At 34.5% G+C, this 19,433-nt stretch overlaps 1 protein-coding gene across 2 annotated transcripts in view; it reads left to right on the forward strand.

Annotated features, from left to right (window-relative positions):
• Window positions 1–19,433, forward strand: part of PKN2 (protein kinase N2) — a 131,345-nt gene that overhangs the window by 25,611 nt on the left and 86,301 nt on the right. Inside the window, exons 2-3 of one of the 2 annotated variants that reach the window (XM_057500396.1) lie at window positions 2,439–2,553; window positions 16,587–16,887. In XM_057500396.1, coding sequence (XP_057356379.1) covers window positions 2,497–2,553; window positions 16,587–16,887 — 358 coding nt within the window. In that variant the 5' untranslated portion in view covers window positions 2,439–2,496. The remainder of the gene's footprint in view (window positions 1–2,438; window positions 2,554–16,586; window positions 16,888–19,433) is intronic. The other variant, XM_036890155.2, reaches the window with a different exon arrangement.

Genomic DNA, 19,433 nt, shown 5'->3' on the forward strand with positions numbered 1-19,433 from the left:
ATATTTTGTTGAGCATTTTTACATCTAAATTCATGGGAGAAATTGATCCTTGTGTTCATTTATTCTATTAGAGAGTGTTCTTTTCTTGTATCAGAGTAAAAATATTAATCCCATAAAAGGAGTTGGGAGGTATTCCCTCTTATTTTATGGATAGGTATGTGACTATTCAGATTATATATTTCTTACTGGTTAGTTTTGTTGGTATTGTCCTTTCTAGCGATTGCTTTGTTTCATCTAAGTTGTTGATTCATATGTGTAGATTTGTTTTTAGTGTTCCCTTACTGTTTAATGGCTGGAATATTTATAGTCATATTCCCTGTTTTATTCCTGATAGTGTACTTTGTGTCTTTTCTTTGACAATATTCCTACAGGTTTATCAATTTTACTCATCTTTCACACAGTCAACTTTTGTTTTATTGATTTTTTTTTCCCTCTCTTTTTTTCAGCCTCACTGATTTCTGCTCTTGTTTTTATTCCTTCCTTTACCTGTTTTGGGTATTTTGTTATTCTTTTTTTAGTTTCTTGAGTTGGGAGTTTAGCTGTATCCCACAAATTTTGATACATTGTATTTTCACTTTTATTCAGTTCTATGTATTTTTAAAAATTTCCTTGGAGACTTTCCCTTTGAACCGTGGATTATTTAGAAGTGTTTTTAGTTTCTAAGCATTTGAAAATTTTCTATTGACTTTCTGTTACTGACTAGTTTGATTTCTTAATGATCAATGAACTTCAACTTTGTTTAAATTCTTTTAAATTAGATGGAGTGTTCTATGTTCATTAAACCCTCTTTTTTAGTTCTTCTGTCCTCTTGCTCATTTTCTCTCTGGTAGTTCTATCTTGCTAAAATAGCAATGTTGAAGTCCCCAACTATAATTTTCTACTTTTCTGTTTCACCTTTTGTTCTGTCAGTTTTTGTTTCTTGTATTTTGAAGTTCTCTTGTTTCCACATTTAGGATTGCTGTGGCCTCTTGGTGAATGGATCCTTTTATCATTTTGTAATGACCCTCTTTTGGACTGATAACTCTCTTTGCTTTGAAGTTTGCTTTTCCTAATACTAATATAGTCACTTCTGCTTTTATTTTTAATTAATGTTTGTATGGCATACCCTTTTCCATTCACTCTGCTTACGCCATGGTATTCAAAGTTAGTTTCATAGATAGCATAAAGCTAGGTCATACTTTTACTCCACTGTGCAATCTGTTTTGATTTTTTGGATTTAGACCTTTACATTTAAAGTAATTATTGATATGTAAGAGCTTAAGTCTGCTAGATCATTATTTGTTTTCTGTTTGTTCTGTTTCTTCCACCTGTTTCCCTGTTCATAGGCTATGTGAACCCTTTTTTAGAATTCCATTTTTTTAATTTATAGTCTTTTTGAGTATATCACCAGTTTTTATTCTAAGGTAGTTCCTTTGGTTATTCCAATACATATGTGTATACTGTTGGTATTAACATTTTGTCACTTTTTTTAAGTCCCTTAATGCTCCCCATTTTAAAATTGAAATTGTCGTATTTCCTTTACATCGAGCACATCAGAACATCATATAGAAACTCATGAAAAGAATGAGTCTTTAACATTTAGTGTTATTTTTGTTTATTGAAGTATAGTTGATACACAATAGTATATTGATTTCAAGTATACAACACAAGTGGTTGAACAGTTATCTACATTATTAAATGCTTACGCCAAGTAGTGTAGTTACTGTCACCATAGAAAGATGTTACAGAATTACTGACTGTATTTTCTATGCTGTACTTTTATCCTCATGAAAAGTATATTATGATTGAGGTTTTGTGCCTCTTTATTCCCTTTACCTGTTTTACCTACCCTACCCACCCCTCCCCCCATGGTAACCACCGGTCACTTCTGAGTGTCTGTGAGTCTATCGCTGTTTTGTTCATTTTGTTTTATTATTTTTTAAGATGACACGTAAGTGATAAGCAGTAGTTATCTTTCTCTGCCTGGCTTATTTCACCTCTCATAATACCCTCTAGGTCTACCCATGTTGTTGCAAATGGTAGGATTTGTTTTTTTCTTATGGATGAGTAATATTCCATTGTGTATATGTACCATATCTTCTTTATACAGTCATGTATTGTTGAACACTTTGGTGGCTTCCATATCTTCACTATTATAAATGCAGCAGTAAACATAGGGGTACATGTATCTTTTCAAATCAGACATTTTCTTTTCTTCCAGTAAATTGATAAGAGTGGAATTACTGGATTGGTGGTATTTCTATTTTTAGTTTTTTGAGGAACCTCCATACTGTTTTCCATGGTGGCTGCATCAATTGACATTCCCACCAACAGTGTAGGAGGGTTCCCTTTCTCCACATCCTCACCAACACTGGTTATTTCTTCTCTTTTGGATAGTGGCCATTCTAACTGATGTGAGGCAATATCTCATTGTGGTTTTGATTTGCATTTCCCTACAGATGAGTGATGTGAAGGTCTTTTCGTGTGCCTGTTGGCCAGCTGTATGTCTTTGGAAAAATGTTTCTTCAGGTCCTCTGCCCATTTTTAAATGGGTTGTTTGGGGTTTTTTTGGTGGTAAGTTATATGAATTCTTTATATATTTTAGATGTCAACCCCTTATTGGATATATCATTTAATATATTCTCCCATATTGTAGGTTGCTTTTTTGTTTTGTTGATTGTTTCCTTTGCTGTGTAGCAGCTTTTTAGTTTGATGTAGTCCCACTTGTTTATTTTTGCTTTTGTTTCCATTGCCTGGGGGGATGTATCCAGAAAAAAAATTGTTAATGCTGGTGATCAAGAGTTTACTGCCTATGTTTCCTTCTAGGAGTTTTATGGTTTTAGGAATTATATTTTAGGTCTGTAATCCATTTGGAGTTTACTTTTGTGTATAGTGTTAAACAGTAATCCAATTTCATTCTCTTGCATGTAATTGTCCAATTTTCCCCGCACCATTTATTGAAGAGACTGTCTTTTCCCATTGTATATTCTTGCCTCCTTTGTCATATATTAATTGGTCATATATGCATGGTTTTGTTTCTGAGCTCTCTATTCTGTCCCATTGATCTATGTGTCTGTTGTGCCAGTAGCATGCTGTTTTAATCACTATAACTTTATAGTATAACTTGATGTCATGGAGTGTGATACTCCCAGCTTTGTTCTTTCTTCTCCAGATTGCTTTGGCTGTTTGGGGTATTTGTAGTTCCATATGAATTTTAGGATTATTTGCTCTAGTTCATTGAGAAATTCCATTGGTATTTTAATAGGGATTGCAATCTGTAAATTGCTTTAGGCAGGATGGCCATTTTGACAGTATTCTTCCTATCCATGAACATAGAATAGATTTCCATTTGTATCTTCTGCAGTTTCATCAATTTCTTACAGTTTTCAGAGTTCAGATCTTTAACCTCCTTGGTCAGATTTACTCCTAAGCATTTTTTTCTTATAGATGTAATTGTACACGGAATTGTTTTCTTGATTTCTCTTTCTGCTAGTTCATTGTGAATATATAGGAATGCAACACATTTCTGTGTATTGTTTTTGTATCTTGTGACTTTGCTGAATCCATTTATTAGTTCTGATGGTTCTTTGGTTGGAGTCTAGGATTTTTTATACATGGTATCATGTCATCTGCAAATAGTGACAGTGTTAATTCTTCCTTACCAATTTGGATGCCTTTTATCTCTTGCTTTTGCTTGATTTCCATGGCTAGGACTTCCAGTAGTACATTGAATAAAAGTGGTGAGAGTGGTCATCCTTGTTAGCTTTTTGCCATTGAGTATGATATTGGCTGTGGGTTTGTCATATATGGCCTTTATTGTATTGAGGTATGTCCCTCTATATCCACTTTGTTCAGAGTTTTTATCATGAATGGATGTTGAATTTTGTCAAATGCTTTTTCAGAATCCATTGATAGGATCATATGGTTACCCTTCCTTTTGTTAATGTGTTGTATTACATAGGTTGATTTATGGATATCGTACCATCTTTGCATCCCTGGAGTAAATCCCCCTCTCATGAAGGGTGATCCTTTTGATGTATTTTTGAATTCAGTTTGCTAATGTTTTCTTGAGGATTTTTGCACCTGTGTTCATGAGGGATATTGGTCTGTAATTTTCTTTTTTCGTATTGTTTTTTTCTGGTTTTGGTATTAAGTTGATGCTGGCCTCACAGAAAGAGTTTGGAAATTGTCCTTCCTCTTCTAATTTTGGAGTACTTTAAGAAGGATGGGTATTAGCTCTTCTTTAAATGTTTAATTCACCTATGAAGCCATCTGGTCCTGGACCATTGTTTGTTGGGAGTTTTTTTATTACCACTTCAATATTGTTACTGGTAATTGGTCTGTTTAGATATTTCGTTTCTCCTTGGGTCAGTCTTGGAAGATTAGACATTTCTAGGAATTTGTCTATTTCTTCTTCTTGTCCAATTAATTGGAATATAATTTTTCATAGAATTATCTTACGATTCTTTGAATTTCTGTGGTGTCAGTTGTAACTTCTTTTTCATTTCTGATTTTGTTTGTGTCCTCTTCTTTTTTTTCGTAAGTCTGGCTAGGGGTTTGTCCATTTTGTTTATCTTCTCAAAGAACCAGCTCTTCGATTCATTGATTTTTTTTTCTATTGTTTTCTTAGTCTCTTATTTGTGTTCTGACCTTTATTATGTCCTTTCTTCAACAACCTTTGGACTTTGTTCTTTTTCTAATTCCTTTAGTTTTGAGGTTAGATTGTTTATTTGCAATTGTTCTTGTTTCTTGAGATAGGCCTCTTATTGCTTATGCGCTTTCCTCTTTTGCTGCATCCCTCATTTTTGAACTGTTGTGTTTCTGTGTTCTTTTGTTTCCATCATGTATTGTTTGATTTCCTCTTTGATTTGTTCATTGATCCATTGAATATTTAGAAGCATGCTGTTTAGTTCCCATGTGTATGTGGGATTTTTTTGTTTTCTTCATGTAATATCTAGTTTCATCCCTTGCAGGCTTCAAAGGTGCTTGATACAATTTTAAGTCGAATTTATTGAGGCTTTTTTTGTGTCCTAATATGTGATCTATTCTGGAGAACATTCCATGTACACTTGAGAGAATGTGTACATCACTTCACTTTTTTTTTGATACTTAAAAATTCTACAACCAACAAGTACCTTTTTTTGTTGTTGTTATCATTAATATACAAATACATGAGCAATATTATTGTTACAAGACTCTCCCTATTATCAAGTCCCCACCACATACCCCATTACAGTCACTGTCCATCAGCGTAGTATAATGCTATAGAATCACTACTTGTCTTCTCTGTGTTCTACTGCCTTCCCTGTGCCCCCCTCCCTACATTATGTGTGCTAATCATAATGCCCCTTTTTCCCCCTTATCCCTCCCTTCCCACCCATCCTCCCCAGTCTCTTTCCTTTTGGTAACTGTTAGTCCATTGGGTTCTGTGAGTCTGCTGCTGTTTTGTTCCTTCAGTTTTTCTTTGTTCTTGTATTCCACAGATGAGTGAAATCATTTGGTGCCTGTCTTTTTCCACCTGGCTTATTTCACTGAGCATAATACCCTCTAGCTCCATCCGTGTTGTTGCAAATGGTAGGATTTGTTTTCTTCTTATGGCTGAATAATATTCCATTGTGTATATGTACCACAGCTTCTTTATCCATTCATCTACTGATGGACACTTAGGTTGCTTCCATTTCTTGGCTATTGTAAATAGTGCAGCGATAAACATAGGAGTGCTTATGTCTTTTTTAAACTGGTCTCCTGCATTCTTTGGGTAAATTCCTAGGAGTAGAATTTCTGGGTCAAATGGTATTTTTATTTTTAGTTTTTTGAGGAACCTCCATACTGCTTTCCACAATGGTTGAACTACTTTACATTCCCACCAGCAGTGTAGGAGGGTTCCCCTTTCTCCACATCCTTGGCAACATTTGTTGTGTCTTTTGGGTGTTGGCCATCCTGACTGGTGTGAGGTGATATCTCATTGTGGTTTTAATTTGCATTTCTCTAATGATTAGCAATGTGGAGTATCTTTTCATGTGCCTGTTGGCCATCTGAATTTCTTCTTTGGAGAAGTATCTCTTCAGATCCTCTGCCCATTTTTTAATCATCCCTTCACTTTCAGTCTGTAATGTCTTTAGGTCTGAAACAAATCTCTTATAGGCAGCATATAGATGGGTCTTGTTTCTTTACATTTAGCCCATTTTTCTTCATTCATCTTTCTTTCTGAAGTTACAAACCTCTTGCAGTTGTCATTTCTTTCTAGTTTTGAGGAACTTTGAGCCATTCTTTAAGAATAGGACTTTTACAATTTCTCTTAGCTTTTCTTTAAGAATGTTTTTGTTTCCCTTTAATTCCTGATGGGTATTTTCACTGGGTATAGAAATTGAAGTTGACATTCTTTCCTTTGAGCATTTAAAATGTTATACCACTTTCATCTGGTTTCCATGGTTTTCATAGAGAAATGCATCATTTCTGTCCAGCTGCTTTCAAAAATGTTTTCTTTGTAGTTTCCCGAAGTTTGATTTGATGCATGTTGGCTTTTTTAGATGTGTTTGGATTTCTCCTATTTTGGGATTTACTTTGCTTCTTGAATGTGTCTGTTTATGCCTTTTACCAAATTTTGGAAATTAACCATCATTTCAATTTTTTTTTCAGACACAATCTTTTTCTTCTTTTGGGACTCCTGTGACACAAATGTCAACTTTTATTATCGTCCAGTAGATTTCTGCCCCTTACTAATTTATCTCCAGTCTATTTCCTTTCTGTTGTTCAGATTGGTTAAGTTATGTTCATCTGTCTTCAAGTATAGTGATTCTTTTTCTGTTACCTCCAATCAACTGTTGAGTCCATTCATTGAGGTTTTTATTTATTATATTTTTCAGTTCCATAACTTCCTTGATTCTTTTTTAAATCTTCAAGTATTTGCTGAGGCTTTCCAGTCACTGGTTTTAAGAGTGTTCATAATTGTTGAAGCATTTTTATGATGGTTGCTTTAAAATCCTGCTCGGTTAATTTCAACATCTGATTTATGTTGGTGTTGGCATATATCGACTTTTTTATTCCAGTTTGTCATTTTGCTGGTTTGGGTGTGATTTTTTTTTTTTTATCATAGCCTGGACATTTTGCCCATTATGTTATGAAACCCTGGACCCTATTTAAGTCTACTGTTTTATCAAGAACTCACTCTGTTTAGATTTAGCACACAGACCCTGGTCTACTTTTGTGGGCTGTGGTTCCCATGATAATTTACTTCTCAGGGCCTTTGCAGTGTTATTCCAGTATGCTTTGTGTACTATCTGAAGGTTGCTCTGAAAGGCTGAGTTTGATGGTGTAGTTCATTTCTGAAACCATATTGCATATGAGCTCTGGTCAGCTCAATGTGGGTTGGTTCTGCCAAGTCCTAATTCTGCCCAGGACTTCTTATGCAGGTTTAAAGAATTCTTTTCCCCATCTCTCTCCTCTCTTCTCCAAGATCTTCCTCCTATTTTATGTGTTTCTTGGGGTAGTGAGGGGACACACTGCCTGCCCCTGCTGGATAGTAGTGGAATCCTTGTCCTGGTCTCCAGCTGGTTTTCATTGACAACACACCATTAGAGGAGGGGATTTCCACCTCCTACCACCTGTCACTGCTGGATGGGAGACAGAAGCCCAAAATCCCATTCATTGTCTGATGGCATCATGCAGCTGGGGGGTGAAAGTGTCACTGTGAGTCATCTACCATTGAATATGGGGGCTAGTCTCTGTTGGCACCACATTCCTGAGGGAAGGAATCCTCACCCTCATTTACCTGTTCTTGTCAAGTGGGAGTATACATTCCCTGCTTGGTGTCTACTTATGCTGCCCTGGCAGGGAAGGAAAGCCCATACAGACCCTCTCTACCTCAGGGTAGAGAAAAGGAGACCACACTCCCTACTTGGTCTCTGTTGATGCCTCTTCATTGGTGGGGAAGATGAATCTCCTTCAGGGTCCTACTACTGTCAAAAAGCAGAAGTTCAGGATGCCCACTTCATTCTACACTGGCACTGCACTGGCAGGGAAAGAGAACACTGCCCTAAGGTACCTGCTTCTGCCTTGCTACCATGAACCACCTGCGCTGCCTGGTGAGAAATCCAGATACTCCATTCAGTATCCTCTGCCATGGCAGGATGGGGAGCATCCATGGTGCTTGGCTGGAATAGAGTGGATGTTGTCAAAAAGTTTTCTGTCCTGCTGGGTTGTCCCTTTCACAGTTCTTCAGCTAGAGACAGCAGATTCTTCCTGGCTTTTGGTCAGGGGAGCAGGGGTGGTTGGTGGGGATAGCTTGGCTTTGCAGAACTATTGAAATTATAAAAAGATTAGTGGTTGCCAGGAATTCTGGGGAAAGAGGACCATTGAATAGGTGAGGTACAGGGGATTTTTGAGATTGTGAAACTGTTCTGTATGATAATTTAATTATGAATACATGACATGAATTTGTCAAAACCCATAGAACTTCCCAAAGAATAAACCTTAATGTATTAAGAGTACATAAGTTAGTCATTAAAAAGTATCGTTTTGAACGTCAGAGATCTAAGAAGGGAATGTAGACCGTTAAGGGAGAATGAAAGTGTCTAATATCTGTGTATGAAACAACCTCACTGAAGAGGGTGGTTAGAAAAGGTGCTAACTTCGAAAATGAATGGATTCTGTAATTCTAAAGCCAAAAAGAACTGCTTGTAACCACTGTACTTTAGTTAATAAAGTTGTTTCCCTGGGGTATGGGTAAACAATTCTGATCCTACTATACATGTATAATGGAATCTGGGTAATTAAGTAAATGAATGGCAACTAATAGGAACCAGGTTTCTTACTATGGGAAGAAAATTTACAGATAAAAAAGGGAAAGAGGCTAAAATGATGCATATTGATTATGGATGAGAGTTGGAAACATCATCATGAACTCGTTTAGCTTAATATAGCTACAGATGTCTTTTTTTGTTTTTTTTCCATCACTGTATATCCAGTGTCCAGCACAGCATCTAGCACACATAGTGGGTATCCAATAAATATTCGTGGAATGACTGTATCAGTCATGTTTGGCCAGAATGTGAGATACTGTGGTTTAGCTTAGTAAGGTGTCCAATCCTTAGATGATTCAACTGTGGCAGGCATATAGAATCATGTAAGAGCATTGAAAGCCTCACTGTTATCACATAGTTTGAATGAGATCAAAAAAACAAAACAAAACAAAAAAAACATTTTCCAGAAGCTCAAGGGAGAAGAGTATGGAAAATGAAACAAAAAATTATTAGAACCATCCTTTGGAGCAGAGATGGAAATCTGACCCATTAGATTCAGTTTTGTGGTATAAAATGAGGTTATTTAAAGTGGTAGAGTACACAAACATAAGGAACATTGATATTAATATTAGAAAAAGATCATATATGGAGATCTGGAATTGTAGTTATCATTATTAAATTAGATTATGTTTCAAAGCATTGAGCTATACATACATTATTTTAGACTCTGATTTGTGATAAATCTTAAAATGAAACCAAGCAAAAAAGGAATTGGTTGGTACTGTGACTAAAAAGTTTAGGAGTATGGAGGTATGTTTGCTTTAAGTGTAATTGGATTTAGATGCTTAGCTGGTGATCTTTTTCTCTTTAATTCACATCTTAGCCTTTTTCTGGGTCAGCCTTGTTTTCTCATTATGGTAAGAAGAGCACATCTCTTTATCAGTAGCTTCAGATTTTTATTGTGTTTGCAAATGGTGTTCTCAGGGGAAGGATTTCCCTTTCAATCCCTGAAAAGGGCATCAGAATGGGCCTACTTCAGTCACATGACTACTCCTAAATCATTCACTGATCTGAGGATTGAATACGCTTGCCCACATGCCTCTTATGCTCAGTTTTGTGACTGCAGTGGTAAAGAAGCAAGGCAATTTTTTATTAGGCAAGTCTGTTTTAAAAAATAACAACTCTGTTTTGTTTTGTTTAAAGAAGAAGAGGATTATCTGTACCTATATCCTTCTCAAAGTATGTGTACATGGGGAGGGTGGCATAAAGTGTGAAAGAAAGGAAAATTGCTTTTCCTTTTTCTACATAATGATATTATTAATATTTCCACCCCTCAAAGTCGATTGTTACATTTTTTTTTTTTATCTGTTGGTAGTCAACAGAAAGCAATTAATAATCACTATAACCAAAGAGACTGCTTACAGCTATAATCATCTCTTGCCTGGATTACTGTAGTAGCCTCAGTATCACAAATCTATTACAGTTTAAACTCATCTCAAGATTCTGTGGCTATACTAGACGTTTCTTCTGCTGGTCTTACCTGCACTTGGTTTATGCAGCTGCATTCAGCTGGTGGGTAAACTGTACTGGAATGTCCACTATGTATGGCCTCACTCACATGTCTGGTGCCTCAGCTAGAATGGCTGAAACAGCTGGAGCTGGAGTGCTTTGGTTCTCTCCCAAAGGCCTTACTCCACAAGGTTAATCTCATTGTCCAGAGTCTTTTTATCTAGCAAAATAGTCCAGACTTCTTTTAATAGTATTTAGGTTTTCAAGAGTGAAAATAGAAGCTGTGAGTCCTCTTGAGGCCTGCTCTTAGACTTGCTGCTCATTATCAGAATGTCACTTCGATCACACTATCAGTCAGAGTAAGTCGGAGGGGTAATCTTGAGTTAGTGTGGAAGGGGGCTACATGACAATGTGAATGTAGGGAGACAGAATTCATTTGAGGCCATTTTGTACCATGGCTTCATAATGGGTTTCCCTGCTTTTCTTGTACCATTCACATTTACTCAGCACAGTAAGTCATAACATATCACTTCTTTGCCTAAGCCCTACCCCATTTCACTTAGAGTGAAAACCGAAGTCTTTATATTGGCCTGCAAGGCCCTCCTATGTGATCCTTAATCAAATAGGAATTTACATTTCATCTAAAACAAGAATTTTAAAGCAGGCAGTCTAGGACTTGTATAGCAGTTCAGTAGAGCCCTCTGGGTTCCAGATTCTTTCTCTTTGCTTTGCCATCCTTTGTGTGTTGGTTTTGTCCTATTTGTCCCTTACTATCATAGGATGGCTGCTGCACCTTGAGGCCTTGGGTCTGAATTCTAGACAAAAAAGGAAGAAAAGTAGAAGCTTTCCCTAAAATCCTGGGCTTGCTTCTCTTTGACAAGAGTAGTCATATAGCTACTTCTAGATGCAAGAGAATCTAATAAGGTGAGACTTTTATCTGTGTACTTTGCTGGATCTAACAAAATGGTAGTTTTTTTGTAAAGATAAAGGGAGGATGGATATTATATAGGCACCCAGCAGTATCTGATTTCAGTGTTGTGTGCCAGGATTGTACTTTTGCTATGAAAGCATACTTCTTAGTCCTAGGCATAGCAATTATGAGACTTAAAAATAATACAGTCAAGGTAGTTGAAATAATTCCATTTTGCAGGTAAGGAAGTTGCAAGTATAGCATGTTTGCAGTATCAGAATTTATGTGGCTTGACTCCAAGTGCATAGTGCTTTCCATCATACCACATTATAACTGAGCCTTCTGTCCAAATACACACACACACACACACACACACATACACACACACACACTGTATGGCCTACATTTGTGTAAAGCTTTGCTGCTTTCTTCAGATGATGTTGGATTTTTATGTTACTCTTCTTTAATAAATTGAATATCTGAAACAAAGGATTGCACCATTTTCATTTCTGAGTATTCAGTAAATATTTTGAAAAAGTGAAATTTCAAAAAAAACTAAAAGAAAGCTGAACATCATTTTGCAGATGAGCAAACAGGTACAGAGATATGGGATAAGGTGCTTGGGTTGCATAGCTAGTGACAGAGAGCTAGTATTAGAACTAGTTTCTTGCTTTCTGATGGAGCATTCTCCCCTGAGACAAAGAAGGTGGAATTAGGACAAATTTAGAGAATAAGAGGAAATATGTCCTGCCAATATCCCTGATTTAAGGCACATATTATTCATTAATTAATACACATAGATCAGTTACATCAAGGTGTAGTTCAAACACAGGGAAATGGATTCTTCAAGGGTTTCCTCAAAAAAGGCAGTATGGAGTAAAAGAGTAACAAATGAGGAGTTAGGAGCCTAGCATGTAAACCCAGCCAGGTCATTGACTTTTCCACATGTCCTTAGACAAGTTGCTTAGCTGCTTTCAACCTGCTTTTCCTGAAAGTTAAAATCAAGGGAGTTAGGCTACATGATCTTTGAAATTCCTTCTAGCTAAAACAGTCTATGAATCATTGTACCCAGTGAGTTTTTATGGGTGGTGTAACGTTTCTTGGAATCTATCAGGTCCGACTGTTTTATATTTCTATAATGTAGAGAAAGTAATAGCTTTTTCACTTCTCTGGGAACTTGGCCAGTGAAGAGTAAACATCCTTTCCTTTCTTTCCCTAAATGAAGTACTTGGTCATAAGTGACAATTTTTTCTTCATTTTGTTCTTTGAACCTGATCCTGTTCTTACTATAGTGTTTTTTTAATTTCACTGTGAGTTTCTTGAAATGTGGTAAATTGAAAATGTTAATTTATGCTTTCTTCTAGATCACAATTTCATTATTTCATAAAATAAAAATAATTGTATTTATCAAATACATATTAATACTTCTGTGTATTTCAAATACTTGGCTGGTACATGATGGTCTGATGAGAGCGGAATGTGTAGTCTCATCCCTTGCAGTAGAATTGTAGTGACTCAAAATAACCTAATTAAAAGCAGTATACTATAGAGTATAAAGTATAATTATAAGCTTTTACATCTGTCAAAATTGAAATAAAGTGGAAGTTACTTTTGGTTTCTTTTAAATAATGCCTTTCCCTCATTATTAAGGACAGGCACTAAATGTTCGTTGCTAAAAAAATTTGAGAAAATATGGAAAGCTTTGAATATGAAAATCCCTCTTAATTTTTTTACTGAGATAATTATTGTTAATATTTTCTTCTCTTTCCAGTCTTTCTCCCCCTTCCTTCTTATTTTAAGCATAATTTGAACTAAAACTATGTGTACATAGCAGTAATATATTGGGCTGGACATGCTGCTGTGGAATAATGAAGGGTGTAAGTAAAGAGAAACCTTTTCTTATCCTCCTAGACTGTTTGAAATTTTTTTGTTATGACACTTAGCGTCCTAAACTTCCTCTTTCCTATAAGTTGGTTAAAGCCCTGCAATTTGTAAATTTTATGAAAGAGTCTTATCAGTGCCCAGCACAGTGCTTTATACATATTAAAATTTTTTAAATTATTGAATTGATTGTTCTATATATTAATAGTTTCTAATTATTTTCTTAGGTTACATTACTAGAATTAGAATTACTGGGCCAGAGGGAACCACTATTTTTAAACTTGTTATGTATTTATAACTTTTATAAAGACTCACAGCTTATAGCTAGATTTTTGCCAATATCATGATGAGAATAATCTTTGTCAATTTAAGAGGTAAGAATGTACAGTCTGTATACTGCCACAGCTCAGTTTTTCCTTAAGTTAACACATATGATATTAGTGACCAGAGAATGGGTTCTGAGTCAGGTCGTGTTCCATCTTCCCCAGAAAATTAATATTCTGGGCCCAGTTTTTTGTGGTTGCTATAATTTTAGATGAAGTCTTAGCAAGAAAGACCTTAAAATAAAAGCTGGAAATCCTATGGGAAAGTTTGATAGTTTGAAGCCTCTGTTGTTACTGAAGAAAAGTCTTCCGTTGATCTAATTGTCATTCATCAGGAAAATGTCTTTTTTCTCAGTTTTTTTGTTGTTATTTTCATTTATCTTATTTGCAACTTGGTGTGACCTTCCAATCCAATCTAAGGATAGTGGTTCAGATCTTTCTTCAGTTACAGAAATTCTCATCCATTTATCTCTTCATGTGGTGCTCCCCCATTTTCTTTATTCTCTTACTCTGGAGCTATTATTAGATGGATCTTGGGTCTTCTCATTTTATCTTCCATGCCTTTTAATTTCTCATACCTCTGTGCAATGAATTCACAGTAATTTCCTCAGTTATCTGCCAACATACTAATTCATTATCTTGGTCTAATCTGCTAACCTCTCCACTGAGTTTTTAATTTATTTTGGTTCCTTTGAAATCCACCTAATGTTTACTTTTTGTTTCTTAATTATTATGGTCTCTGGTTTTTTATTTAGCCACTTGAAACCTACTTAACTAAAAATTATTTCAATATTTTTACCATAAATTCTATGGATATTAATTTCACTAATGGTTTCTTTGTGTTTGGATTTGGCCCATCTGACTGAATGACTTCATTATGGATATGGATGATGTAAATGTTAAAGTACATTAAAAATAGGATTAGTCATGGAAGATTTGAATTTTTTTGAACAGATATATTGTGATGGTGAGTTTAGATTGATAGTGAAAGGAATAGGGAGTAAGAATGAAAAACAGTAAAATAATGTAAAAAGGAACATGTTAGATCAATTCAACTAGAATAAGCTAAACTTGTTTTGCTAGTGATTGAAAGTAAGAATCAGGTTTTTTATGTAGATGATTGGTGCAGGATCATGAATACTGTTAGGAGATTTAGTTTCATGCTTAGGATTAGTTCTGTTTTTCTTCCTTTATTTTGTATCTTCATATTTTCTGAGTATATTAATGGATTCTAAAGGGAATTCATGATTAAAGGTTGGATATAACTTTGTTTTGAAAAGATAAGAAAAGGTATCTACTGTTCACTTTTGAGGGAGGCATGAAATTTTACAAAGAAGAGTTGTGAATGGTAGATGAAAGTATTAAGCTTATAAACATAAATTGATATAATGTAGATTGTGTAGACAGTTACTACTGCCTATAATAGAACCTACTAAGACTAACCTACTAAGATTAACACTGATGATCTCCACTGGTTAAATGGCTGTTTATTTTCTGAGGCTAATTTGTTTTTACCTAAGTTGAGAATATTGTTCCATTGCCTAGGACTGATTCTAGCATCTCTGATATAATTGCTTTTTTTTTTAAGGGTAGAGGCATAATTTAATAGATGGAATATCTCATTTCAGTTCTAAATGCAAGAAAATTATATTTTCCAATAACTTTCACAGTTTATTGCAAGTAAAATTTTTAAGAAAGGAGTAGTAGAAAGTATTGTAACCTTTCCTATCTGCTCTCAGAGGTCATTTGGTTATGTTAAATTATTGATTATATTTCATGTATCTCCTGCCCCTTTCCAAAAGGTATTTGAATCATGTGATAACAAAAGATGGGAGTAAAGATACAGTTACTCAAAGTCCCAACTTGTGAAAAGGAAGAGGAAGCAAACCTGCTTACCACATAGGATTCATATCTAATTCTAGTTAATACAGTCACTATGACTGAATATCAGTTTTACTTTTGAGCTTCCTAGAATATGAGTTCCCTTTATCAGAAAGATAAAAGTGTGAGTTCCTCAGCAGTGACAGGTTTTTCTGAACTCTAAAAGGATATTAAATAACATAATTGACAATCATTAAGAAAACAAAACAGAACTCCTCTGCCAGGCATGAGCATTGTCCTCAAATTGCTCATAGTGTTTGGTGGGTGGTCAGGAGAGGTTATTTAAATTCTAAGAGATGGCATAGGCCCAAAATTCTTTCCCTGGAAGAACTGTGGTAAAACTTTGAAACAAGTATAAGTCAACCAAGCAAAGAAGGGAATAGGAGGAGATAGTTGAAGAAAGAGGGAAACGTGGTACATTACAAAGGCACAGGATGCACAGTAGCTAAACCAAGAGAGATTGTCTCTGGCAGTAAATTCTGTAATTGGATAATGTGATTGGAATTTAGGGAGCAAATTGAAGAGAAATGGAAATTGAAGTAGACAAGGGCCTTCAATGATATATATCAAATACATAAACCATTTTCATGTAACAATTTTTTTTTAACAGCCTTGAAATCTTAGTGCTACAATTCTGAAACTGTACAACAAGGCTTTCCGGAATGTCTTAGCAAACTGTTAGGATGCTGTAGTAAGTTTTAAATTTTTCAGGGAAGTACAATGACCATGTATTGGATACCATGTGATCTAACTGGAGTCAAGTTAGGTTTCAGAATTAATTATTCTACATTTCCTTTTGCCAATATTTGTTTATTAAGACATTTCTTACAGAGGATAGAATTTCCTATCTGTGAAATTTAATAATAATCTTCACTCACTGAGTGACTAAGAATTACACTCAGAGCTTCATGTACAATATTTTTAATTACCACAATATCTCTGAAAGGTGGGTGATGTTATTAGATTTTATAGATGACTAAACTGAATATTTGAAAGGCAGATAGCTTGATCAAGATTCATAGTGTTGGCGTTGGGATCTAACTTGGGTTCATAGTATATCAAAAATCCACTATCTTTGTATAGCTCTAAGATGCCTTTGTGTATAGGTATGTTGTGCTTACTTTATTTTATATAATTTTATAGGATAATGCTACTTAGTGGGCAGTTCTTTTGAAATAATGATTTTGTATGGTAATGAAGGTAAACAAGTAATTTGCTTATTGAAGAAAGAATTATATGTAATATACTTAATAGAGAATCACTTCATGCATAGTTCTGTTATTGAGGCTGTACATTTTATTAAGCATCTAACTTTCCTAAACTCCCACACTTGTTTGTTTTTGTTTTGGGTTTTTTTTGTAGGGAGATTCTCGAAGTCTTCCATTTCCTGAGAATGTGAGTGCTGTTCAAAAATTAGACTTTTCAGATACAGTGGTCCAACAGAAATTGGATGATGTCAAGGATCGAATCAAGAGAGAAATAAGGAAAGAACTGAAAATCAAAGAAGGAGCTGAAAATCTGAGGAAAGTGACAACAGATAAAAAAAGTCTGGCTTATGTGGACAACATTTTGAAAAAATCAAATAAAAAATTAGAAGAACTACATCACAAGCTACAGGAACTAAATGCACATATTGTTGTATCAGATCCAGAAGATGTTACAGGTATAAACATATTTGATGTTTATATGATATTCTAATAAGAAAATGTATCATTTTTAAAATAGTAAGCTTTATAACCTACATATAATTTTTAGCTTTTCTGAAAGTACAGGAACTGTATTTTCTCTTACAATTAAGGTCTTTAATTTATATTCTGTTCAGAAATACAGTGAGTTGATGGGTATGAAATTTGAAGCATTTACTTAAAGATGAGTAATCCTGCTACTTTCTTATCCTCTGTCAGTAAGTATTTCTTAGAGTTATTTTCCAGTATTAATGTTTTGTTTTGAGTCAGCCACATGTTCTTACTTCATTTACCCTTGTGAGCAGCAGCATGAGTTTGCCAGATGACTTTTTAAAGTTACAAATGGATTCTGTGACCAAGGGATATTTTTATTCTTTGTAAATGTAATGAATCAAACCTATGACCTTTGTTCTTTGTGCTCTAAGGAACTGAATTAACTAAACCACCAGGCATACTGTTTTAAAAAAAGAAAATTTAAAAAGCTAAACATTACTTTTTTTTTTTAATACAGAAATAAAAGGAAAATATAAAAAGCAAAATTTTTAAACAATAGAATTAACAAATGTTAATGTTGGAAATTTTTCAGTGGTACAGAAAGTAAATATGGAAAGACTACTCTGTGCAACCCTATGCTTTTTCCTTTAAGGAAGCATTACTAACTTTTTGTTGTAGACCTTTTAAAATAAAAAAAAACTTTTCTGTATTGGTACCATTATCTATCCATCCATATATTTTCCTAAACCTTTTTATATAAAAAATCATATAAAACACATATGGTCTAATAGTTTTATCTTTGCAAAGATGGTGTATTGAGCAACGTTTTTAATCTCTAAAGGCCTCAATATCTTAATTTGCAAAGAAAAGGAGTGATATATGTAATGTATGTAGCACTGTAGAAATTTTAGAAGATCCTGTACGATTAGCCAATAAGAAATAACACATATAAGTAAAATTAAATTTGATTTAAAAAATACGTAAATTTGACTAAGAGCATCAAATTACCCTCAAAAGGTACATAAAAGCTTCTGATATTCAATGTATTTGATAGAATTTGTTTCAAATGCATCAAATTCAACATCTGGGACTCACCTTATGGATTTCATTTGGAGATTCTCTATGGAGACATTTCAACCTTGTAAGAATAATTGACTCTTCAAAATGAAGGGAATAGAGAAACCAGATCTCTTATTTTAGAGCTGAAATAATCCCAGAGTTGTGAATTAATTTACCCAGAATCACAAAGCTAGCTAAAAAACTCTTCAACTCCTGATCTAGTATTCTCTTACTCACACATTCAATAATTACATTATAAATGGAAATTTGTGCTACAAAGATGCTTTTTTTAGCAGTATCATATAAACTTAGAAATAACCTGTTCTGTTGCCAAGCTTTACATTTTTTTCCCATTACTTCTTTAGGAGAGGTCTAAAATAAGAAACAGTGCTGGAGCTTTAAACCCTTCTTAGAGAAAACATTTTCCTTCTCACAGAATGACAGTAACTACCTTGTAATTGGTACATAGAAGTTTTTGCCACAGAGTTTGATTTCTCCCAGTCTCTTTTTTAAAAAAATTATAACTTCACTGAAGTATAAATTACATATGATAAAATGCACATATTTTAAGTATGTGATTTGATGAGTTTTAACAAATTTGTATACCTAAGTAACCATCACTACAACCAGTGATCCTGAACATTTCCATCACTTCAGTGGCTCTCTTGCATACATACTTTCCAGTCAGTCTCCAGTCCCTATCCCTACCTTTTGGCAAGCACAGGTCTACCTTCTAGATTAGATTAGTCTTTCTTAGAATTTCATGTAAAGAGATGACCTTTAGGTCCTTCTGTCAAATTCCTTTCCTTCCTCAAAAGCCAATTTGGATATCACCGCAGCCTTTCCTGACTTTCTTTGATAATCCTGTTTACTTTGTCCATTAATTGTTGTATTAAGGTGTGTTGTAATTTATTCCTGTACATTTATATCACTCACTAAACTGTATGTTCCTTGAGGGCAGGGCTGTAGTTTTATTCATCTATTTTCAAGGCTTACTTACCATAGAGACTGGATGGAGTATAGTAGGTGTTTAGTTGTGAATATTATACCTGAAAAAAAAAGCCCAGCAAATAAAAACCTTTTATTAGTCTCTGTAATTTAATGCCAATGCATAATTTATCAGGTTACTTAAAAAATTTAGTAACTTGGGGAACAATGCCTTAAATAAAAGTTTAGGATAGAGACATTCAGATAATTTCAGGGCAAATGTTAAATGAAATATAACTTTCCACTGTGACTTCTTATTACTTTGTTTGGAATAAACTTGATTAGTTGGTTAGAATTTGAATTTATTTAAAAAAATAGTTCCTTTTGCAAATGGCATATTCACACAACTAGGTAATAAGGTTTTTTTGCCCTCCCCTCATTACTGACTTGACAGCATTAAAAGCAACAACAGCAGAGAATTAAACGTAGTTCATTAATTTTAGGTCAGATTGTCATAAAATTTTATGTATCTTACATTGTATAC

Source organism: Manis pentadactyla, chromosome 4, assembly GCF_030020395.1.
Source record: "Manis pentadactyla isolate mManPen7 chromosome 4, mManPen7.hap1, whole genome shotgun sequence".
NCBI lineage: Eukaryota > Metazoa > Chordata > Mammalia > Pholidota > Manidae > Manis > Manis pentadactyla.